The following is a 25,517-nucleotide window of genomic DNA, read 5'->3' as shown; positions in this document are numbered from 1 at the left end:
TGTTCTTTCCCATGCTATCCACTTTCAGGCAATTATATTAAAAAACAAACCAAAAAAAAAAAGCTCTGAAATCTCACTTTTACAATGGGGAATTTATCCTTTCTCTCCTTTCCAAATTATCTTGTATTGATTTTGGATCTATGCTGTATACACTTAACATGTCTCCCCCTAGATAGGATGTGAACTCCTTGAGGGCAGGAACTGTTTAATTTTTTGTTTGTCTCTAGGTTTAGGATAGCTCCTGGTACATTTTAAGTACTTAGGAGATGGTTGGTTGGGATTGATTCTTTGCATTTGTATCCCTAGCGCCCCTGGTGCAGAGTAAGCACTTAAAAAACCATCATGTCCACTTTATCCTGTCCCATCTTGCTTGTACATTAGTTGTTTGCAAGATGACGTCCCCATTAGACTGTGGACTCCTAGACAAGAAGGGCTGTCTGTTGCTTTTCTGTGTACCCTCAGAGCTTAGCATAGTAGAGATGCTTAATAAATGTTTATTGACTCAGCTATTGACTAAATACCTGTCTTTTGGTTGTTGTTGGCCTTTTTTTTTTGGTGTCTACTGTTCATTGGGCAAAAGACACCAGCCTCACCCTCAGCCCCACCCATCCACTCTAAGTTTTACAAATCTGTTGGCCCACAACCCAGACAGTCAAGCCTTGCTAAACTTCTCAGGTGTTCATAATGCCTGACCAGCTGGCTGATTTCATGGCTGCCTTATAACAGAAAATTTCAACCCCTTCCCTGCAATGAAATCCGAGTGGCAAAGCTAAGAGGTTCCCACAGTGCAGCCTACTGAAAGAAGCCAACCTCACCCAGGGCAGAAGGCTCTTATCCTTCCAGCCTCTGCCAAAAGAAACACTCCCAGCATCCATCCATTCTATATGGCTGGTACCCAAGGGTCCTCCCTTCTTGTCCCTGTCTCCCCCTCCCCACCCCCTCCACTCCCCCCCACCCCAACCCCATATGCCCTGTGTACTCAAGCAGCTGTTTCTTCCAGCCACTGTTTGCTAACTAAGTCTTCAAGGGCTCATAAAATTCTTTACTCCTCCTTCCTTTTCTGGGCTTGTGTTTTTACATCTCAGCATAGAAACAAGTCAGGTGCAGAAATAAGAGCACAATGATTAGAAATCCCAGTGGAAGCCTGGGATTTGTGGGGCAAAGGAACCCCACTATCTGGCAGGAAGAAAGCAGCAACAAGGCCTACTCATCATCCCACTCGTCATCCCACGCTGCTAACAGTTCCCCATCTTTCCCTCCCCTTCATTTTCTCTCCTCCCCCTCCCCCCAGTTGCCTACCTGAGTCATCATGAGCTTTGCTGGTGTGCAGTTCCTATAGGAACCAAGGTAGAAGAGATGCACAGGGAAAGTGATGAGAGGTCAGGTTCAGGCAATGCCATTCCCCAGAGTCCAAGTAGACTGCTTCCCTCCCCCCCTCCTGCCTTGCCGCCAGCTTCTTCTACAACCCCTGGGCCAGCCTGGGGACTCCTTTGGTTCTGTTCCCAAGAAAACCTCCTCTGGGAGGGTCTACAGGATGCTGTGGATGGAACCCAACGAACAGGACCAGGGCTAGAGGGTGTGGCCAAGGAAAAAGCCCTTCCCCCAGCTCCACAGGGGAGTGGATGACGCAGAGGCTAAAACGCCAGGAAAAAAAAATTGGGGTTGCCTCAGTTTATGGCCCCAGCTGCCCGGAGGACCAGGCATGAAAAGGGCCTGAAATTCACAGTCACGGAAAAGACACAGGGAATACTAGCTGGCGGCTAGTAGGAGGCTTCTCCGGGGCTCACTAGGCTCCTCCCTTCCATCGCCTTCTCCAGATTCCCAAGCTCTCCATCAGCCACGCCCCCCCCCCTTCCCAGGCCTCCCAGCCTGAGTTTCTACCCCCAGCCTTCCTGCCCAGGCCTCCAGTCCCGGCTCTCCCTGCCAGTGAAGGGGCTCCCTGCTTTCACAAAGCTTTCTCCCCCGGGGTGCCGCTGTGCCTTTAAGGCTCCCACCCCGGCCTATCAGCAGATGGAGAGGCCCTGCAGTGGCTCTGCTCGGTGCCATCCGGGAACCCTGGCAGCAAGCCAGCTGCTTCCCTGTGATTAAAGACATACGCACCGAGGTGCATGCAGGAGCGTGCACGGTTAACAGACCCACATCTGTATACTTAGAACTAGACACACGTATGTGTGTGCATGCACAAACAACTACTCCCCCCCGCACCCCTCCCCACCCCACCTACTCCCCACCTTCTTGCTTCTTTCCTTTCCTCCCTGCAAGCCCATCAGCTCCCAAGCTCTAGCCCTCGATTTTTCCAGGTTGACTCTAGTTTCAGGAAACAGCCGCATGTCCACGTAAGCAGTGTAGCCCAGCCCCCAGAAGAGACTGGAAAGGGGCCAGGCACTCTCCCCCTCCCAGCTCCTCCAGCCCCAGCCCCTTCTCACAAGCCCCTTTTCTCTGGCATCTGGTTCCCCAGATCGTGTTGCAGCCAGGAGAAGAAGCTGCTGGGAGGCAAGGCTAGCCAAAGAGATTCAGAGCATCCGTCACCCCTTGACTCCTCCACCCCACTGATGCCCTAGCTAATCGAGGCTGCTAGCTCTGAGCCCAGTTGCCTAATTCCTGCCCCTGCTAGGGCGAAGGATGGGAAAGAGGAGTTGTCCAGAGAGGATATCAACAGGGGAGCAGAGCAAAGGAGCACCTTTCCCTAGGGACCAGATGGCATTCAATAGCCAACCTTCAGCCACACACTGTACCATTTAGCCTGTCCCTTCATCCTGAGCTGGAGGGCATCAGCATTAGGACAAACCAAGGTCAGGGCGGAAAGAATTTTTTGCTTGGCATCTCCCTTGGAGACAGACTCCTGAGCTGGATGGACCCTGAGCTTGATCTATCACAGCATTTCTGATTATAACCATTTTCAATGTAGTCAGGATCAGTCCTGTGTTAATTGAGGAACTATTGTGTGTCAAGCATTCTGTCAGGGGCAGGGGACAGAAATACAAAAATGAAACAGCCCCTTACCTCAAAGAACTTACATTCTGTTGGGTGAGAAAATGTAAATACATAAAGGCAGAATAGATAAAAAAGAAATATAAGATAATTTGGAGTGAGATAGGTCCTGGCAGTTGGAAGGAGGCTGCAAGGATCAGAAAGGACCTTATCTAGGAGGTGGTATTTGACAAGCTTTGATTTGATTTGAGCTAGTCCTAACCCAATGTGTAAGGCACCATGCCACTGATTCATACAAAGACAAATAAAAGGCAATGTTTATTTGCCCTCTCTAGGCCTAAAACCTGGTGGGGGAGGGGAGAGGCTAAAATGTATACAGAAATATGATAAAACAGAGGATTGTAATAAATCACAGGCAAAGTCCAATGTGAGAAATCTGAGGATCACGAGATTTAGGATGTGGAAGGAAACCTCTCATTTTACAAATGAGCATATTGCAGAGATTAAGCCTGGTCCTTCTGCCTCTGAGATTGGCTCTCTGTCTACCATGCCAAGACACAGCTCAATGAAAATCCTTGCTACATTTTGTAGATGAGGAACCTGAGGTTCGGAAGTAGATTTGCTATAGATTACACAGCTAGTAGGCGGCAGAGTCAGGATTTGAACTCAGGTCCTCTGACTCTAAGTCAGTGCTCTTATCCCTCTGCCAGACAGCTCTTTAAGAGATTCTGTGGAAAAACATCAGTTGCTCATGGGTAGGCCGAGCTAATATAATAAAAATGACAATCCTACCTAAGCTAATTTACTTATTCAGTACCATACCAATCAAACTACCAAAAAATTATTTTATAGAGTTAGAAAAAATAATAACAAGATTCATTTGGAAAAACAAAAGGCCCAGAATATCAAAGGAACTAATGAAAAGAAATGCAGGGGAAGGTGGCCTAGCAATTCCAGATCTTAAATTGTATTATAAAGCAGCAATCATCAAAACTGCTTGGTACTGGCTAAGAAATAGGGAGGTGGATCAGTGGAATAGGTTAAATATGCAAGACACAGTAGTCAATGACTATAGTAATCTATTATTTGATAAACCCAAAGACCCCAGCTTCTGGGATAAGAACCCACTCTTTGAAAAAAACTGCTGGGAAAACTGGAAAAGAGTATGGCAGAAACTAGGCATAGACCCAAATCTCACACCATATACCAAAATAAAGTCAAAATGGGTTCAGGACTTAGATATAAAGGCTGATACCATAAGTAAACTGGGAGAACAAGGAATAGTTTACCTATCAGATCTATGGAGAACAGAAGAATTCATGACCAAACAGGAGATAGAGAACATTATGAAAAGCAAAATGGATAATTTTCATCACATTAAATTGAAAAGGTTTTGCACAAACAAAGCCAATGCAACTAAGATTAGAAGGGAGGTAGAAAATTGGGAAAGAATTTTTACAACCAGTCTCTCTGATAAAGGCCTCATTTCTAAAATATATAGAAATTAAGACAAATTTATAAGAACACAAGCCATTCCCCAAGTGATAAACGGTCAAAGGATATGAACAGACAGTTCTCAGATGAAGAAATTAAAGTCATCTATAGTCATATGAAAAAATGATTGATTAGAGAAATGCAAATCAAAACAACTCTGAGGTACCACATCACACCTATCAGATTGGCCAACATGACAAAACAGGAAAATGATAAATGTTGGAGAAGATGTGGGAAAATTGGAACACTAATACTTTGTTGGTAGAGTTGTGAAATGATCCAACCATTTTGGAGAACAATTTGGAACTATGCCCAAAGGGCTACAAAAATGTGCATACCCTTTTATCCAGCAATAGCACTTCTAGGGCTATATCCCAAAGAGATCAAACAAATGGGGAAAAAGACCCACACGTACAAAAATGTTCATAGCAGCTCTTTTTGTGGTGGCAAAGAATTGGAAATTGAGAGGATGCCCATCAATTGGGGAATGGCTGAGTAAGCTGTGGCATATGAATGTAATGGAGTACTATTGTGCTATGAGAAATGATGAACAGGCTGACTTCAGAAAAACCTGGAAAGACTTGTATGGTCTGATGCTGAGTGAAGTGAGCAGAACCAAGAGGACTCTGTACACAATAACAGCCATGTTATGCAATGACTATGATTGTTAAACTGAACCCTTCTTAGCATTATGAGGATCTAAGACATCTCCAGAGGCGTCGGGATGGAAAATGCTGTCCACATCCAAAGAAAGAACTATGGAAGTCGAATCGCTATTACTTATTTTTACTTCCTCTTGAGTTTTGTTTCATCTTTCTGATGGTTCCTCCTATTGGTTTTAATTTTTACTTACAACTTCACTAATGTGAAAATATGTTTAATGGGTATGTAAATGTAAAGCCTATATCAGATTGTGCGCCATCGTGGGGAGGGTAGGGGGAGGAAGGGGGAGAAAAATTTTCAACTCAAAAGCATGTGGAAGTGATTGTTGAGAAATCAAAATAAATTAATGAAAAAAAAAGACTGAAAAAAATTAAAAAAAAAGAGATTCTGTGATTTCATCAGCAGTGGGAAGCTTCTGATGGCACCAAGACAAATAACTCAGTAGGTAAGTCTTTTCTTTCTTTTTTTTTTTAAGGCAACTGGGGTTAAGTGACTTGCCCAGGGTCACACAGCTAGTAAGTGTCAAGTGTTTGGTCTGCAGCTGGATTTGAACTCAGGTCCTCCTGACTTCGGGGCTGGTGCTCTATCCACTGCACCACCTAGCTGCCCCCGTCAGTAGGTAAGTCTTAAGGCATTGTCTGAGGCACATAAAGACTTAATAACTTGTCCGAGATCACAAGGGCAGCTAGGTGGCACAATGGATAGAATGCTGGGTTTGGAGTCAGGAAGACCTGAGTTCAAATCTGGCCTCAGACATTTATTAGTTGTGTGACCCTGGGCAAGTCACTTAACCATGCTTGCCTCAGTTTCCTCATCTGTAAAATGAGCTGGAGAAGGAAATGGAAAACCACTGCAGTATCTTTGCCAAGAAAATCTCAAAAAGGGGTCACAGAGACTGAAATTGAAACAACAGCCATCACCAAGATCACAAAGCTAATAATAAATCAATCGACAAGCAGTTATTAAGCACCCATTACCAGGCACTGAGCAAGCCTTTGGAGATGCAAAGATAGAAGTGAATTGCTCCCTGTCCTCAAAGAGTTTATAATCCTTGGAGGGAAAAAGGAGAGACAATGTGTACATATGTACATATGGATATCTATATAAAATAGATGAGGTGTTTTTTCAGGGGAAAGTATTAGAAGATAGGGGGAACAGGAAATGCTTCATGTAGAAGACAGCCCCTGAGCTGAGCTTTGAAGGAAAATAGGGATTCTGACAGCTGAAGGTGATGAGGGAAGTACATTCTGAGCACGGCGGACAGCTACTGCAAAGGTTTGGGAAATGGAATGTTGTGTGTGAGGAACAATCAGAAGGCCAGTCTAGCTGGACTGCAGTGTGCATAGAGAGAAGCAATGTGCAATAAATGAATCTGGAAAGGTAGGTTGGGGGCAGGCTGTTTTGTATTTTATTCTAGAGGTAATAGGGAGCTATCAGAGTTTGAAGGAGTGACACAGCCCAATCTGTGCTTTAGGAAAATCACTTTGGCAGCTGTGTGGAAGACGAATTGGAGCCCAGAGAGACTTCAGCTAGTATGGCCAATTAGAAAGCTATTGCAGCGGAGAGATGCTGGAGACCTGAGCTTGGTCGATCTCCATGGGAGTAGAGGGAAGGGGGACTTTTGCGAGACGTGTTTCAAAGAGAACAGGATTTGACAACTACTTGGAATTTTTTTTTCTTTTCGGCTAGGCAATGGGATTAAATGATTTGCCCAGGGTCACACAGCTAGTGTCAAGTATCTTGAGGCCAGATTTGAACTCAGGTCCTCCTGACTCCAAGGCTGGAGCTCTATCCACTGCCCCACTAGCTGCCTCCAACTGCTTGGATATTTGAGGTGAGAGTTAGGAGTGTGTGACACTGAGATTGTATGTAGGTAGCTGGAAAAGTGGTGGTACTCTCAGAAGAAATAGGGAAGTTAAGAAAAGGGATAGATTTGGGGGAAAAATAATAAGTTCAGTTCAGAAAGTGTCGAATGTCGCATTTGAACTCAGGCCTTCCTGACTCCAATGAAGCACATCATTCCAAAGAGAATACCTCTCCTGCCCCTTTTTGTCCTACTAAAATAGTGCTTTCATCATTCCTTTCCTCAAAAACCTTCAAGGACTCCTCACCGCCAACCGGATAAAGTCCAGATCCCTTAGTTTATCCTTCAAGGCTCTCCCTGATGTGGCCTTAACCTACCTTCCCCACCTAATCATACCATACTCCCTTCTCCCACATCATAACCTTCATGATGGCAGCTAGATCATTCAACTCACTGTTCCCCAAACATACCCTGTAGTTTGCTTTCGTTGGAAAGCTGTCCCACCCCCTTCCAGCTCCTCTGAATCCCACCCATCCTTCTGGGGCAAAGTCCTGCAGCCTCTGTGAAGCCTTATAAGAGCCCTAGACCAGCCCAACCCACAGTGATTCCCCCCTCCTCTAAGCTCCTAGAGGGCTCACGGCCCCATGACCACACACACAGCTCTTTGCATAGCAAAGCAAGTTATCTGTCAATGTATATAATATGTGCTGGTGCCTTAGATAGATAACAAACTCTTGAGGGGAGGAGCTGTGTCTCCTGTTCCTCTGCATTCCCCATGCCGAAGGATCTAATCCTGACTGTTCCTAAGAAAAAGTTCTAACCAGGTGCCCCTATCCTCACACCTCTGAAAGCCAGAAAAGGCTGGAGCAAGAATAACTTTGTTGTGATTTGATGCTGGGGGATCAAGAACAATATGGTCTAACAACACTGAGGAATTTAGGGCTGCTGACCAGGTTATATGGGACCAGGAAAGGGAAAAAATTAACTAATGATAGGAGGAAATCCTTAGAGGATTCAACCACTAAGTTCAGGCAGATGCCATGAGAGCAGTTTTGACCTGCAAACAAGTGGTCACCCAGGATCTGAAAAACAAGAGGGACTTGTGTCATCATGGATCAAATGAGTAAAGAGAGAAGGAGCTAAGGAGAAAAAAGCAACAGCAATAGCAAAAAAAACCACAAGCAAGAACAATAATAACATACCTGGCATTTTACAGGATTTTCAGGTTTGCAAGGTACTTCATATACATTATTTGAATCTCACCAGAACTCCCTGAAGCAGTTGATACAGGGATCATTATTCCCATTTTATATATGGGGAAACTGAGGCTCACAGAGTCTAGGTGATTTGTTCTATGTCACCCAACCAATGAATGTCAGAGGTGGTATTTGAACTCAGATCTTCTTGAACCAAAATCCAGTGTTCCATTTATCATACCACACTTAGCAAAAGTGAAATTGGGAAGTAAAGCTGGAGAGGAAGTTGGATTCATGAATGGATCTGCCTCTAGCAAGTTTGAGTCGTGAGACCATAAACGGCCTGCCTCAATCTAATGTGTGCTCAAAGGTCCACCACGTACCCTGAAGAGGATGAGTTCTGCACTGAGGTAGCTGTGCGAGCATATGCTGTGCTGTAGTCAATCCCAAGGAATGGAGTGAGAGAGAAGAGAAAGAAATAACTACCTGAATGGTCTTTGGACCCAAGCTCCTGAAAGCACTAATGACAAAGATAGGGAGCACAAGAGAGAAGTGGGACAAGCCAGGGGGTGAGAGGAACAGGATGCCGGGTGAAGGATGAGAGAAAAGAGTTTGTTTTTAAGCTTATGTGTTTTAAGACCATAAGATTGTGGGGGAGGGCAGCTAAAACAATACATTTTCTTGCCAAATTTACTCCATTTTCTTTTTTAAAAAATATTTTTATTTTTTAAATTTAATTTATTCAACTTTCATAATCAATTCAGGATGAGAAATAGTTGTTGTCTCTGCGTTTGTAAGTCCAAGTTTTCAGTGTGTGAGTGTGGGATAGTAGAGAAAAATGCTGGATTTGGAGACAGAAAGATCTGGGTTCAAATCCTGCCTTGGATACTTATTAGCTCAGTAAACTCACATAACTCTCAGAATCTCAGGCAATTCTCTAAGACCTGTCTACTAAGTTATATGTGGGTTACAATCTGATTCTTTGAAAAGAGGTCCTCCACTGATGAAATCATAGATCTTGGATGAGTTGGGGAGGCTGGAGGTGTCTTTGGATGGATGTACAGTACTGAGGAATGTGTGGATATGTTTATATCCATTCGTGCTCAGTCGTGTGCAACCAGGAGCATCTGTTACCACACAGGGCAGTCATTTGCTGCATGAGTTTTGTAGCTTCGCATTTTTACAGTCCCTAGATAAAGACCAGAGACCCTAGGTTTCAATCTTTACTCTGCCACTCATTTCCCACATGACTTTGGGCATCACTTCCCTTCTCTGGGCTTCAGTCCCCTTATCTGGAAAACGAGGTGGTTGGACAAGATGGTCTTGGATGGTTTTTATGATTGTGCTCCTATTCCCCATACTTAGATCTCCATTGCCTCTATTTATTCTTTGTGACAGTTTCTGCTAATATCTAATAAGGTGAGATAATTTCCAAGGTAGGCAAGAGAACATGTGTCCCAGTTCCCATAATGCCACCCAGAGCAAATCCCTCCCCTTCATCATCATCTTCTTGCCATGCCACCCTGAAACTGAACCTCCAGCTGAACCCTGGGGCTGGGCTGCTCTCTTGGGTGTTTTCATCTACATCTAGCTAACTCCAACCACCTGACCATTTCTTCCTGGAATGCCTTGGCATTCACATATCCACCCTTTCCACCTCTTGTTATAGGAACAGTAATCAAAATGATCATTGTTTCTGGAAAGAGCTTGTCAATCAATTGTCCCATGGTTCTTATCATCTTTGTAACTTTCTTGACCAAAATATTCTTCTCTGGCCACCACTCCCTTATATGTATTATCTGCCTCAGTTAGAATGTAAGCTCCTTGAGGGCAGAGACTATCTCTTTTTTATCTCTGCATCCCCAGAGATTAGCATAGTACATAGATTAATAAATTGATTTGCATTCATTCATTCATGGATAGTTCATTTATTCATTCTTTCTCACCATCAAAATACAAAGTATTCACAGAAAGAAATTTGCCTTAAAGTAAACTAAAAAATAATCTTCAAGAACACAATACATTTAAAATCTTATATTAGGTCTTAGTGAAGATACGAATGTGTGTTGCTACAAAAATATGTGCCAATTTCAGGTATGAATACTGAGGAATACCTAGTAGGATATGTGTATATCTGGAGATTAGGGGGGAAATGGGTCAGTAGTAGTGGTATTAGTAAATTTATATGGTGCTATGTGCCAGGTACTATGCTTTACAAATATTATCTTATTTGATTCCCACAACAACCCTGGGAGGTAGGTAATATTATTATTATTATTATCCCCATTTTACAGATAAGGAAACTGAGGCAGACAGCTGAGCCTAAGTAACTTAGGGTCAAATAGCTACTAAGTGTCTGAGACTGGATTTGAACTCAGGTCTTCCTGACTCCAGGTCTAGCACTCTGTACCACCTAGCTGTCACTATGTAGCAGTAACTAGCACAACATCAAGGGGGTTTTGTCCTAGGGTGCTTACATCTAGAAGTGGGGAGCAAGGTTCTTCTTCTCCAAGAAGGTACACTTCTTCCTCGTGACAATTGCCTTCCCAATGCATTCCTCCAGGGCACTGTCCCTGGGATGCCACTACTTCTAAGGTCCCGTTGCAGTGGTTCCCTTCTCCCAGACCTATCTTCCCTGAGATCTCCAATGGAATAAGGGCTATAGTCCAGGGGTGGGGAACCTGCAGCCTCGAGGACACATGTGGCCCTCTAGGTCCTCAAGTGCAGCCCTTTGACTGAATCCAAACTTCACAGTTTGGATTGGATTGTTCTGTCATGTTTGAAGGGCCGCACTTGTGGACCTAGAGGGCCACATGTGTCCTCGAGGCTGCTGGTTCCCCACTCCTGGGCTAGATTTTTGTGGAGATAGCCTGTCCCCTCTCTGGTCTGGACTGTAGCTATAGCCTGACTGTTTTCTGTGTGCCTAATCCTCTCCAGACAAATCCCCAGAATTTGCTCCAGGGTCAGCGACAGCTAATTTTCTGTTCTGGTAGCAGATACCACAAAGAGAGGTGAGTAAGGTTAGGGCTGATGGGGTTAGGTGGCTATGGTGAGGCCCTGCAGGGCAGGAAATTCTAAGTGAATGCTATGATTATAAGAGATGAGGCTATTAGAAGAGCAAGGGGAAGAAGAAGCAGCTACGATAGGATGTGGTTAGGGTTAGTGAAAGACATTGCTATGGATGGATGGCATCCCTGGCATCTGCCTGGGAGCGGAGATCCTGGGATGAGTGAAGCTCCTTCAGTTCATGTCTCCTACATGAACTAATCCACTTTTGGCTTCAGGTCAGCTCAGCCCAAGCTCCAGAGTTCCCTACTTCTTCCTCCTTTGAGTTATTTTTAGCAACTGGTGACCTCAGTATGCTCCCTCCAAGCAAAATAAACCTCTTGAAAATAAGCAGGGTATAAATCTGAGATCGACAGATGGAAAGACAGACACAGACAGATCGAATGTAAGCTCCCTGAGAACAAGGACTGTTTGGGATTTTGTTCGTTGTTTCTCTAGCACAGTCTAGTGCCTGACACATAGTAGGTACTTTAATACATGTTTGTTGAATAACTGATGAATAACTAGATAGAGACTGTTTTAGTTTTGTTTGAATATTCCTAGTATGTGCCACAATGGCTGGCACATGATAAAACTTTACTGAATTTAACCAAACTTATTAAATGACAATAATGATGATGTTGATGATATAGCTATAGATAAAAACTCCTTGAGGAGATAGATACATAATAGGAAGGAAGGAAGACAGAGACAATGGGAGAGAGAAAGAGAAAGAAAGAAGAGAGGAAGGAAGAAAAGGAAGATGGGAAAAGAAAAAAAGGAAAGAAATAAAAGAGAGAGGAAGGCAGGTAGGAAGGATGGATGTGGAACCTATAAAGCCTTAGTCACCACTCTTACCCAACAAACTTAAACCATCATTTCCAGGGGCCTGGAACCAACCCATGGGCCATAGCCTCAAGGAAAAGGTGGCATGTGGAGAATGGGGAAGAATTCCTAGGGTTTGGAGGGCTGAAAATAAAAACTGCGTATTTAATTGTCCTGGGGACTCACCATCGTTCCATCCCAATAGCACTTACCGATCTACTAAAACATAACACTATTGTCTCCATTTCCATTAGTTTGAATTGTTGTCCTTGGATTGCTAAATTTCCCAAGGACAAATCTACATTTTGGTAGAATTATAACAATGTGACCCTGAAGATGATCTAGTCTTAAGAAGGTGACAGACTTGGGAGTAGCATCTTCTGGTCATGTCACCAGTAGCATCTCACTTTCTTTTTTTTTTTGCTTTTTTTTTGGTGAGGCAATCAGGGTTAAGTGACTTGCCCAAGGTCACACAGCTAGTAAGTGTTAAGTGTCTGAGGCTGGATTTGAACTCAGGTCCTTCTGACTCCAAGGCCAGAGCTCTAGTCACTGAGCCACCTAGCTGCCCCAGCATCTCACTTTCAAAGATGCCCTCAGTCTTGAGAAGGAAAGGCTCCCTCTTACCTACTACCTGAAACCTTCCTCACCTTGAAACCAGGAGAATACGAAGGTGCTGTTGTTCCTTATACTGCAAAAGCAGCTCTCAGATACTGCCCAATTTCCCTTCTTCTTTGCTTTTTTATCTGCTGGACAATATTAACAAAATACTGGTCCCAGGAGGGCCATTCAGCCTAGCATCTCTTTACTTCCCATTACAACTCATTTCTCCAATGGCACTCTGATATAATCCTAAAATCACAGGCGATTAGAGCTGGGAGAGACCTCAGAGGTCCATCCAGCATTGCTTCCTGTTTAAATGGTTTAAATGCCAGCTCTGTAGAAGAGCTGGTCAATCCCACTCCATCCAGAATATCTTTCTCCTAGGACACATATCCATGACTCTATCAGAGCAAGGTTAAAACTACCAGGTTCTTCCCTCCCAGTTCTAGTCCATTGTATCCCATCCTACTTAGAGAAAAGACTCTGTAGTTGGGGTTCTAGGTAGAAGGAAGCTCTTCCCTGACTCCCCTGACCCAGATTCCATCATTCCATCCCAATTGCACTTACAGGTCTACTAAAATATAACACTATTGTCTCTATTTCTATTAGTTTGAATTGTTGTCTTTGCATTGCTAAATTTCCCAAGGACAAACCTGCATTTTCATAGAATTATAACAATAGGACCCTAAATATGATCTAGTTTTAAGGATAATACATTTAGAGAGCTGGAAAGGACCCTGAAAGTCATTTAAGCCAACATCTTCATCTTATAGATTAGGAAACTGAGGCCCAGAGAAAGTAAGTGATAAGTTCTGGTTCACACAGCTATTACAAGTCAGAGCTGGGACTTGGACAAAAGTACTGAGTATCCTAGCCCAGTCATCTTCCCCAACTTCTTTTGACTATCCCCACAGTCATTCATTCCTACATGCATGCATTCAGTATTTATTAAGCTTGCATAACAGTCACCTAGGCAGCCCAGGAAGAGCTAAAGGAAATACGTTGCAGTCTCCACACACATTTAAAATCTAATTGGAGAGATGAAAAATGCATACGTGAAACAGCTAAGGATCCATGCCAGACAATATAGAGTTTCATGCCAACATTACTGGCATAGGCAATGAGTGCTCCAGGAATTCTGAAAAGGGAGGGATCCGGGTGGGCTAAGGTGATGGGCACAGGCTTCGTGAAAGAGATAGACCTTGAGCTGACCTTGGAGAATGGGCAGATCTGGCTTGGGGAGAAGGAAGAAGAAGGGCATTCCAGGGCTGAGGAAACAGCATGATCAAAAACACTGGGGAGGGAGGGGTAAACCAGTCTGGCTAGGGCAGAGGGTTTTTGCACTGGGGAATAGTATGAGCTAAAGTTGAAAAGCAGAGTGAGTTTGGAACATAAGGGTCTTTGAATTCCAGGCTGGTAGATTTGGAATCAAAGGAAAAGTAAATTTTTTCAGGGCAGGAACTATCTCCCTTTTGTATTTGTATCTCCAGTGCCTGGCACTGCTTGTTGATCACATTCTACCTTAAAGACATAGAGAACCACTGAAGTTTGTTGAGCAGAGCAGTAACGTGATCAAACTGGTATTTTCAGATTATTCTGGTGGTGTGTGCAGGACTGGCTAGGTTGAGGAGAGACTATCGTCAGTGAGGTTGTTGCAGTGACCCCGATCAAGAACCTGGACCAAGACAGTGGTAAGTGAGAATGAAAAGGAAGTCCCTCTTCCAATGAAGACTGGCATCTTAGCTACACTTTATAGCCTTAGAGAGTTGAACATAAAACTGAGAGTTTTAGTGACTTGTCTAGGGTCATACAGTCTGTATCAGAGACAGCATTTGTGCCTAGATCTCCTTGGCTTCAAAGTCAGCTCTCCATCCATTCATTACACCACAATGCCCCTAGCAGGAAGTCATCATGAAGGAAATCAACAGACCATGGGAATTGACTATAGGGACTAACAGAGAGAGAAGAGTCTTCACTGTAAGTGATTAGAGATTAATCCTGGCACCATTGAGCAGGAAGTATGGAAGTTGTCTCTTCTACTGTTCTGCATACATCATGGCCTCAAGTAAAGGTAGTCACCTTTCTAAGGCACAGATCTGACCTCTTCACTACCCTGCTCAATGACCTCCAGTGCCTCGCTATTACTGCTAGGATCAAATTCTAACTCCTCTGTTTGGCATTTAACACCCTTCACAATTTGGCCCGCAGATACCTCTCCAGCCTAATTAGACCTAATTTCCCTTTCTGTACTCTACAACCCAAATAAATGAGTTTTTAATGATGGCCATAGATGACTATTCCTTCTTCCATCTCTGAGTCTTTGCACAGCCAGGCTGTTCCTCAAACCTGGAATATACTCCCTCCTTACCTTTGCCCCTTAGAAACTCTAATTTCCTTTAAAGCTCAGCTCAAGTGACATCTTCTATATGAGACCTTTCTTGATCCCCACTGCCTCCTGCTATTAGCACCTCTCCCTAATTACCACTGTGCATTTATTTTAGAATGTATATTATGTCTACTTATATAAGTATTTATTGTCTCCTCTATAGAAGGGAAGGTCCTTTCAGCCTTTGTATTCTGAGTACGTTGCACAGTGGCTAGCACACATCATCACTTAATAAATGCTTATTGATTGACTGATCAAACAACCAATATCCTTTTCTTCCCTTTATTTCCTACAGGTCCTGAGCTTCTCCTTTCTTTCTTTCTTTCCTTCTTTCTTTCTTTCTTTCTTTCTTTCTTTCTTTCTTTCTTTCTTTCTTTCTTTCTTTCTTTCTTTCTCTCTCTCTCTCTCTCTCTCTCTCTCTCTCTCTCTCTCTCTCTCTCTCTTTCTTTCTTCTTTCTCTCTTTCTTTTTTTAAGGCAATTGGGGTTAAGTGACTTGCCCAGGGTCACACAGCTAGTGTCAAGTGTTTGGTCTGAGGTCGGATTAGAACTCAGGTCTTCCTGACTTCAGAGCCAGTGCTCTATCCACTGCGCCACCTAGCTGTCCCAAGCCTCTCCTTTCTTGTTTACACCAGCCAGATATTTATGATAGATTCTCATTCCTTCTCCTTCTCTCTCCACTCCCAGACTTAGCCATCAGAAGATACACATACTGATGTTCTAATTCTTAAATTCATTCCTGTGGCCCTGATTGTAAACAGAAGGAGCAGAAGGCCTCTGTGGCTGGGTTGGAGGTGGGACAGTACTTATACCTATCTTAGAGTCATAGATTTAGGGTCAAAAGGGGCCTTGGAAGTCATTTACTCTAACCCCTCCATTTTACAGATGAGGAAACTGAAGCCCAGAGAGGCTGTGATTTGCCCAAGGTCACACAGATTATAAGCATCAGAGACATGATCTGAACCCAGGTCCTCTGACAATTGAACCAGTGCATTTGCCAGTACCCATACTGCCTCCTGTCAACTATGATGCTCTCCACACTGCTTTTTCTAAAGTGCTTTGTGCTCTAACAGGTAGGATTTAGTCTGAGGTGGCCAACGCTGCCAGAAGGACATGGGCCTTGCCTGCTGACCTGCCCTCAACCTTGGGTTTCAGAATGTCCAATCTCTAGGAATAGTCTTTCTTTTTTTCCTTAATTCCATAGATACTTCTCCAAGATACCGGTGGCCTGACATTAATTTATTTTCCATTTCTCCTGTCCCCTGCTAGATAATGCCACACCAATCAGGCCCCACTTATTTCTAAAATACATTCAAACACTCAACATTTATAGTATAATATCATAGAATGTTTAAGAGCTGGAAAAGACTTAATGTACAAAGGCTTCTTAATTCTGTTATGGCCCCTTCTGACAGGCTGGTGAAGCTTATGTGCCCCTTCTTACAAGAGTGGTTTTTTTTAAATTTTTACAAGAGTGCTTTTAAATCATAAAACACATATAGGATTACAAAGGAAACCAGTTATATTGAAATATAGTTATCAAAATGTTTTTTTTAAAGTTCCTAGACCTCAGGTTAAGAGCCACTGATGTAGTCCAATACCTTTGTTAACAATTGACACCAAGAACTAATACCCAAAGATATGAGGTGATTTCCCAGAATCACCCAGTCCAAGTCCAGTGCCCTAACCACTATGACATATTGCCTCTCTTTTGTTCTTTCTTGGCCTCCCTAGTCCCTAACATAGTATCTAGCACAGAGTAGGAACTTAATTGAAATCTGCAGAGTTGAATTAATTTGATAACCCAAAGCTATGCTCCCTTCCTCCATATATATTTTTCTTCCATCTCTATGATACTAACCCTATTATTGTCTCCCAGGCTCTGACAAGGGGTCACTTCAGCCCTCCCCAAATCTCAAAAAGAGGCTAAAATTGCTCCTTAACCACCACCCCTCCTACTTCACCATTAGTGAGTTTAATTCAAGAGAAACAGCTAGAGAGAGAAGGCTCCAGTCTACCACCTTTTCTCAACTGGAGTGCTAAAGTGAACAATCTTTTTAGTTTCTGGTCTTTACACTGGGAGAAAGCTTCCCTCTGATTCCAAGCAAGTCATACACTGGGGAACAGCAAGGATGTGTGGGAGGTGCCACTCAATTCCTTGAGGCTCTGGTGATCACAGCCTGATATTCAAATCAGATTTAAGTGGTTATTAGAGAAGATACAGCAGCAGTAGTACCACTGAAATGCATTTACTAAGTAAGCAGATTATGCAGATAGTCTTATAGATTCAGGCTGAAGAATCTTTTAAAAACATTACTTTAATAGATCACTCTCTCTCTTTTATAAACACTGCCTCCATTTCCAAATATATCCCTTCCCATTCCCCTTCCCACCATCCCTGGTAACAAAGAATAAAAAATGAAGAGGAAAAAAGGTTCAACAAAAAACTAACCAGCACATCAACTGAGCCTGACATTCATTCTATGCAATGCTCCAATCCCAAGAGCACCCAAGGGGAAGGGGGGCAGCTAGGTGGCACAGTGGATAGAGCACTGGCCCTGAATTCAGGAGGACCTGAGTTCAAATCCGGTCTCAGACACATAACACTTACTAGCTGTGTGACCCTGGGCAAGTCATTTAACCCCATTGCCAAGCCAAAAATAAAGAAGAGAGGAAGGTATATTTTCTCATCTCTTCTTTGGAGTCAAGCTTGGTCATTTCAGTTTCAGATTATCTATTTTCAGGGTGTTGGGGTTTTTTTTTATTATCTTTCCATTTACAAGGTTGTAATTATTATATTTTCCTGGTTCTGCTACCTTTATTTTGGATCACAATTCAAATAAGTCTTCCCATGCTTTGCTGAAATCTTTCTATTCATTGCTTCTTATGGTGCAATAATATTCCATCCCATTCATGTATTACATTTTGGTTAGCCTTTCCCCAACCAGTTATTTGCTATCACAAAAAAAAAAAATTAGTACTATACATATGGAGTGGGTCTTTTTTTTTTTTAACCTCCTTGGTGTATACAGTCAGCAGTGGGATCAGGGTAAAGTATTAAGAAGGATTAGGCTTAGCTCCCTCTAGCAGATGGATCCAGCCCCAACTGTAAGTTCTCTATAACCTCTGACTATGGCCAACCCATTGGTAATGATGGGGGAAGGGCTCCACTCAAGAGGATCAATGTCTTGAGAATGTAGCCTGGCAATATGCTGTCAATCTCTCTTAAAAGAGTCTGTAAATCCCTCAAATCCAAGATCCCAGGTCCTTGGCATGGCTAAAAGGTAGCAAACTGCTGCCTATTAGAGATAAACATACTATACAAGAGACACTCCCAAGCCCCATGAGAAATTCTTCCTTTTCACCCAGAGTTAGAACCACTAGTTCTGATGCAATTCCTCTCCTGAGAATTCATCTGCATTTTGTGAGCCTCTCTGTTACAGTTCAAAGATGGGCAAAAAGGCAATATATATAGTGGCACATAGTAAGTGCCATATAAATATTAGGCAATAGTAGTAGCAGTAGCAGTAGCAGTAGCAATAGCAGTAGTAGTAGTAGTAGTAGTAGTAGTAGTAGTAGTAGTAGTAGTAAGTAGTAGTAGTAGTAGAACACCAGACCTGGAATCAAAGAGTGTGGTCCAATGGAAAGAGCACCATCTGAGTTCAAATCTTAACTCTGCCACTTTTTAGCTATATGACCCCAGGCAAATCCCTTTATCCACTTGGGCCTCAGTTTCCTCATCTGTAAAATGATATTGGTCTAGATGACCTCAAGGGTCTCTTCCAGTTCTAAGTCTATGATCCCATTAGACCTGCCTAGGAATCTCAACTTTGACATCAACTATCAATGTGAACTGGGCAAGTCACTTCACTCTCTGAGCCCCAGTTTCTTCATGTGGAAAAGGGAGGGGGGCAACAATCTTGACATTACCTCCTCCCCAGGCTGCTATGGGGAAAGAGTGCTCTGTAAATATTAAAATGCTAAATAATCCTAATAAATGTGAAATAGTATTCATCATGGTTCTACTTGATTGCAGGGATCAGTGGGGTTCTTAGTGCCTCAGGATTTGACTTCACAATAAATAGTGTTGCCCTGGATACAGTGGTATATACCAGACTTTTGTGTTCTTTGAGGGGAGCAAAGAAATGGAAACAAGGTGGGGGCCTCTCCACTGGGCAGTGGAACAAAACATTCTTATTTAAAACTTGAATGTCATGGAATATGAAGAATTAAAAGAAATGTGGGAAGATATGTATGAACTGATAAGAGTAAGGAGAATCAAGAAAACCAGATACACAAGGACTACATAAATATAGTAAAGAAAAAGATCAGCAAAAGGTAGTTGACTTTGGAGCTGCTAAAAAACCAGCAAAGGTCCAGCAGAACAGGTAAATGATACAGACCATACCTCCCTTCCCACAGCACAGAGACAGGGAACTACCAGGTCAGGATGTGGTCTACACTGTCAGAAGATCATTGTAGCAGGTGTTTTTGCTTAATTGTTTTTCTTTGTTGGGGGGGGAGATGCTTGGGATGGGGTGGGGGAGTGCATTCCCAGAAATTGCTGTGATAGAAAAACAAAATATGACTTAAAAAAAAACCCAGAACTTCATTTGATTAGTTCCTGGCCATGCATTTGCTCAGCTTCATAAGCTAAATGATAGCTTCTCTGCTCAAGGCTCAGCTGAGACATCCTCTCTCCTCGCTGATTCCCCCCCCCCCCCGCCCAGTTCCCTCCAGCAAAGTGAGATGCTATAGAGTCACTGCTGCTGACACAGGCAGGGATAGTCAGGGCATGAGGGAAGAATTAACAAAGGCAACTCGGGCTTCTAAGGCCAGAACCCTGCAGGCATCTTATCCCTGGCAGGTAATTTATAGTACTCTTTCTGATGGTTTCTTCTACTTTATTATTATAATTTTTTACATAATAAAAGCACATTAACATTATCCCCAAGTGTGCTAAGCTAGGCTCCCACTAGACATTTAAGGAAGTCACTTTCTCTTTCCTCTCCTATTTTAATCTATGGGAAGGTCATCACACAAGAACATTCAGCCCTGAGCTTCCTCTGGATCCCAAACTCTCTTACTGGTAACCCAAAGCTTCTTTTGCATTTCAGCCTAGACACCAGAAGTCACGCATGCCTCCTTTCTCCTAGCTTGGAGGTCAATGGATAATTCCCCAATTTCCCACCCTGTGGATGTATTTGTCTGCACACACATGCATACTCACGCATGTATTTATAATAGCTTGGAAACCTGGCCTTCTGTCTTTATATGCAACCCCAGGAAGATTAAAAAAAGTTCTAAAATGCAACTGTGATCTCATCCATTTGGATGTTCCCTCCAATGAGGCAAAGCATAAGCTAGCCAAGAGAAAGCAATGACTCTAGCATAATGGATGGACCCCTTGGAGCAAAGTTATAGAAGGATGCCGACAGGAGTCACATAGCATGGGTAGGGCAAGCATGTAGGGGCTGTGATCCAGACAAGTTATCCTCTGAAAATTGGGACGCCTCCTGACTATGCCCCTGGAAAGCTTCCACCATTGCTGGGACTTTCCAAACAGCTTCTGTCCTGAAACTAAGGCATGATACAATAGAAAGAGTGTTGGATTTGGAGTCACGAGGCTTGGGCTAGCCTCCTGGCTTTGCCACAGACTCCCTGAGTGGTCCTGGCCAGGTCACTTCTCTCTGAGCCTCAGTTTTTATAAAATGAGGGTATTGGACCAGATAGCTGATCTACCTAGAAGAAAAGTTCTTTCCATCTCTAGATCTAGGGTGCATGACCCAGACATGAAGCTCCTGGCCAGACCTCTTTATTTCATAGAATGTGAGAACTAGAAAGAGCCTTAAAAATTGGCTCAATGCCCTCAGGCAGTCAGCCAAGAAGTATTTCTTAAAAGAAAGGCAAAAACAGTACTTGTCCTCAAGGAACTTTTACTCTAAGGGAGATTTCCCTCATTTTACAAATTTATATTTTAAAGAAACTGAGGCCAGAAAAGGGAAGTCACTTGTCTGAGGTCTGGACAATGATAGAGGCAGGATCTGGACCCAGGTTTTTTGACTCCAAGATCAGTCTGACTTCAAGACAATGGCCATACTGCTGCATCATCTGACCCTGGAAGAAGCTGATACCTGTCCTGTTTTAGCTTTACTGATAGCTAGGTCCCTGGAACTCTAGGGCTATCCAGTACCCGTGAAATGGCAGGTACCTCATGTTCTACATCTGCTTAAAAATAAAAAGAGATCCCACAGAGATCAAACAAATGGGAAAAAGACCCACATGTACAAAAATATTCATAGCAGCTCTTTTTGTGGTGGCAAAGAATTGGAAATTGAGAGGATGCCCATCAATTGGGGGAATGGCTAAGCAAGTTGTATATATGAATGTAATGGAATACTATTGTGCTATAAGAAATGATGAACAGGCTGACTTCAGAAAAACCTGGAAAGACTTATATGGTCTGATGCTGAGTGAAGTGAGCAGAACCAAGAGGACTCTGTACACAATAACAGCCACATTATGCAATGACTAATATTGTTAAACTGAACCCTTCTCAGCATTACAAGGATCTAAGACATCTCCAGAGGCGTCGGGATGGAAAATGCTGTCCACATCCAAAGAAAGAACTATGGAAGTCAAATCGCTATCACTTATTTTTACCTTCTTTTGGGTTTTGTTTCATCTTTCTGATGGTTCCTCCTATTGGTTTTAATTTTTACTTACGACTTCACTAATGTGAAAATACGTTTAATGGGTATGTAAATGTAAAGCCTATATCAGATTGTGTGCCGTCTTGGGGGGGGAAGAAGGGGGAGAAAAATTTTCAACTCAAAAGCATATGGAAGTGATTGTTGATAAATCAAAATAAATTAATAAAATTTAAAAAAAAATAAAAAGAGATGAACACAACTCACACTCAAAGGACAATTGATACCTTCCAAAAGTTGGAATACTCTTTTCCTATGGGATCACAGGATTTTATACTTAGAGCTGGAGGGGAAACTTCAACATCACTAAGTCCATCCCACTCACTTTATTTTAATTTTTTCCCCAGATCATCCTTCCCCCAAAATATAAATTCAACTGAAAGGAAAATAAACAAATCCAAAATTTATAGATTTCCCAACATGTCTTCAGTGATCTAGTCTCATCATCGATGGCAGTGGAACCCACCACATTTGGACTATACCTCAGCAACCAAAATGAGAAAATAAAAATGGCTTTTGAAAAGATGAAGTCAAGGGGTAGCTAGGTGGCACAGTGGACAGAGCACTGGCCCTGGAGAGTCAGGAGGACCTGAGTTCAAATCCAACCTCAGACACTAGCCGAGTGACTCTGGGCAAGTTACTTAACCCCACTGCCTCACCAAAAATAAAAGATGAAGTCAAGAATCAACCCACTCATTTTAAAATTGAGTAAACAGCGTTCAGAAACTGTGGTGACTTGTCAACTGTCACATAATGTAAGAATTGTTTCATTCTTTGCATTTTTATCCCTAGCTCCTGCCTCATAGTACGCCCTTGAAAATGCTTATTGATTGAATGGTTGATGAGGCAGAAAAACCAGTAGTGTAGAAATCAGAAGTCCTGGATTCAAATCTTGGCCCCAAAATTTATTAGCCAAATTATCTTGAGCTAAATGACCTCATTGAGCTTTCAGGATCTTTGGTTTCCTCATTTAGAAAATTGGGCTAATATCTACTGTGACTTCCTTAAAGAATCCTTGTGAAGCTCAAAGATAATAGAGGTAAAAGTGCTTAGTTAACTTCTAAGCACTATTGATCAATCAATCAATCCCCAAGCATTTATTTAAGCACATACTATGTGCTAGGCTATAGACACAAATGTGTGAATTAAACAATTCCTATTCTAAGGGAACTCACATTCTAAGGGAGCCAACAAAACATACAAGTATGCACAGAATAAATAGAAAGAGAATAAATAGAGGCATTACATCAAGGTGGTTCGGGAGGGAGGGCACCAGCAGTTGAGGGGATTAGGAAAATGCTTCTATAGCAGGTAGTTTGATGGGAAAAAGAGCATGAACAACTTGGATGAAAGGAGAGCAGTTCAAAAAGGCCTCCTGGATGAGATGGCACCTGAGGGGATTCCATAAGGCACTAGAGGTAAGGACAACATTCTTGTCAAGGAGGCGATGAGCTTTGCAAAATACTAAGGAACATGACCTCCCCTATTTGGTCCTAAGCTTTTTCATTGTATATCTCTAACATCTGTAGACCTAGTCTGTCAGCTTTTCTAACTCACTGTCCTGTAGCAACCCTCTCTTCTTTGGCCTCTTTTGCTCAGGTCCCCCCCAACCCAAGAACACAAATGTCAGGGCGACCTGGGCAGGGGCAGGGAGCCCCTGAGCTCTGCTTTAACTTGGTTTCCCCCCCACCCCACCCCGGAGTTCTGAGCGCACCTGTTTTCACCTTAGGGTTTCCCCTGGCTCAGGGGCTGGGCAGAGTCCAAGGACACTCACCACTGGGTGCTTCCGCTTCCGCCCAGGCCTTCCCACCTTCCTCATGGGTGTGCTGGAATCCTGTCGCTCCTCCTTGCCCCTCGGCTCCTCCAGCTCTTCTTCCTCCTGGGAGCACAGACAGAAGCTGTTCAGCCAAGATGTGGGAGGCCCAAAGCAAGCCTCTGAGATGTCTTGGGAAACCTTTCTCCTCCTAACTATCAGCCTCACTTAACACCCACTGGCTGGCCACAAACCACCCCGCAAAGCACTTTTGACTCATCCACAGTCACTAAACAGTAGCCTTGGCTCATCATTAGTGATAACAATGGAGGTTATGGAAACGGAGATAGGCCTTCTGGGTCAAAACGCTCCAGGGGTTGTCTATTCCCTCTGGATAAAATACACACTCCTCTGACATTTAAAGCCTTTCACAACCCAGCTCCAACCCACCTTCCTCATCACTCCCTTTCATGTACTCTACTTTCCAGCAAAGCTGGCTTACCTGCTGTTCTTCCCACGACATTCCATCTCTCATCTTGCCGTTGCAGGCTGACACCCCCCCCCAACCCCCTCGTGCCTGGAATGCCCTCCCTCCAAATTGCCACTTCTTAGAATCTCTTGTTTCCTTCAAAGCTCAGCTCATGTGCTATTTCCTACAATGAAGCCTTTCTTAATGTCCCCTCAGCTGCTATTGCTCCCCCACCTCCCCCCCAATTACTCTGGATTTACTTTTTATACATTTTCATGGGTACATGTTATTTCTCTCCTTAGAATGTCAATCAGTCAACAAATATTAATTTAATTAAAAAACTAATTAAATATGTATTTATTATCTACTAGATAAAAGACAGTCCCTGCCCTCAAAGAGCTCACAGTCTAATGAAGGAGACGATGTGTAACAACAATGTACAAACAACCTATATTCAGGACAAACTACAGGAAGGCATTAGAATTAAAGGGAATTGGCAAAACCTTCCTATAGAAGATGAGATGTTAGCTGGGACTTGAAGGAAGCCATGAGGCAGAGATGAGGCGTGACAGACAGCATTCCAGGCACAGGGACAGATAGTTGGGAGATGGGTCTTGTGGGAAGAACAATGACACAATACCGGTGTCATTGGATGCAGGGTATGTGGGGAAGGAGGGTGCAAAGAGACTGGAAAAATGGGGAGGAGAGGAAGGTTATGAAGGGCTCTGAACGCCAAAGAAAGGATTTTATATTTGATCCTAGAGGTGATAGTGAGCCACTGGAGTTTATAGAGTGTGTGGGCGTAGGGGATGACATCATCAGACCTGCAGTTTAGGAAGATCACTTGGACAGCTGAGTGGGGGGGATGGACTGGGGAGAGATTTGTGGCAGGCAGATCAACCAGCTGGTTACTTCAGTAGTCAGGTGTGAAGGACTGAACCAGGGTAGGGGCAGCATCAGAACAGAGAAAAGTGAGGTATATGCAAGAGATGTTCTGAAGGTAAAATTGACAGGTCTCAGCAACAGATTGGACACGGGGGTGAGGGATAGTGAGGAGCTGAGGGGTACCCTCAACAGTAAGAGGGAAATTAGGAATTTAAGCTTCTGAAAAGCAGGGAGTTTTTGTTTTTATATCTATTCCTAGTACTTAGGTGACTAAGCTTAGTAAGCACATACTGGAAGCTTAATAAATACTTAGTAAAAAAAATATTCTGTTTTATGGGATGGCTCTGGGGGGGGTGGGTACGGGGGGAAATTAGGCAATTTAAAACAAAATATATCAATAACATTTATTTTAAAAAATAAACATTTAGTGATTTGAACTGAAAGACCTCAATCTGGAGCCAGAGGTCCCAGGTTCAAAAACCACATCTGGCACTTAACCATCCATGCATATCACTTAAGGTCTCCGACCTCAGTTTCCTTAGGAGAAAAGATGAGAAGGTTGAACTAGATTCTCTCTAAATCAATAACCCTGTGAAATACTGCTGGATTTGGCCAGATGATGTTAGAGAGAACAGTCTTGACCGAGTGATGAGAGAAGCACCCACATGAAAAGGAGGTGGAGGGTGCAGCTAGGTGGCATGATGGAGAGAGCACCGGTCCTAGAGTCAGAAGAACCTAAGTTCAAATCCAGCCTCAGA

General features: G+C 43.2%; 1 protein-coding gene across 1 annotated transcript in view; it reads right to left on the bottom strand.

Annotated features, from left to right (window-relative positions):
- DNMT3A (DNA methyltransferase 3 alpha) overlaps positions 1–25,517 on the bottom strand; it is a 154,503-nt gene that overhangs the window by 86,135 nt on the left and 42,851 nt on the right. The window contains exon 3 of the mRNA XM_020983946.2: positions 23,427–23,531. Coding sequence (XP_020839605.1) covers positions 23,427–23,531 — 105 coding nt within the window. The remainder of the gene's footprint in view (positions 1–23,426; positions 23,532–25,517) is intronic.

Source organism: Phascolarctos cinereus, unplaced genomic scaffold (genome assembly GCF_003287225.1).
Source record: "Phascolarctos cinereus isolate Bilbo 61053 unplaced genomic scaffold, phaCin_HiC Scaffold_2;HRSCAF=192, whole genome shotgun sequence".
Classification (NCBI taxonomy): Eukaryota; Metazoa; Chordata; class Mammalia; order Diprotodontia; family Phascolarctidae; genus Phascolarctos; species Phascolarctos cinereus.
The sequence above is the reverse complement of the archived record's forward strand: the minus strand, read 5'-3'. Positions and strand labels throughout refer to the sequence as shown.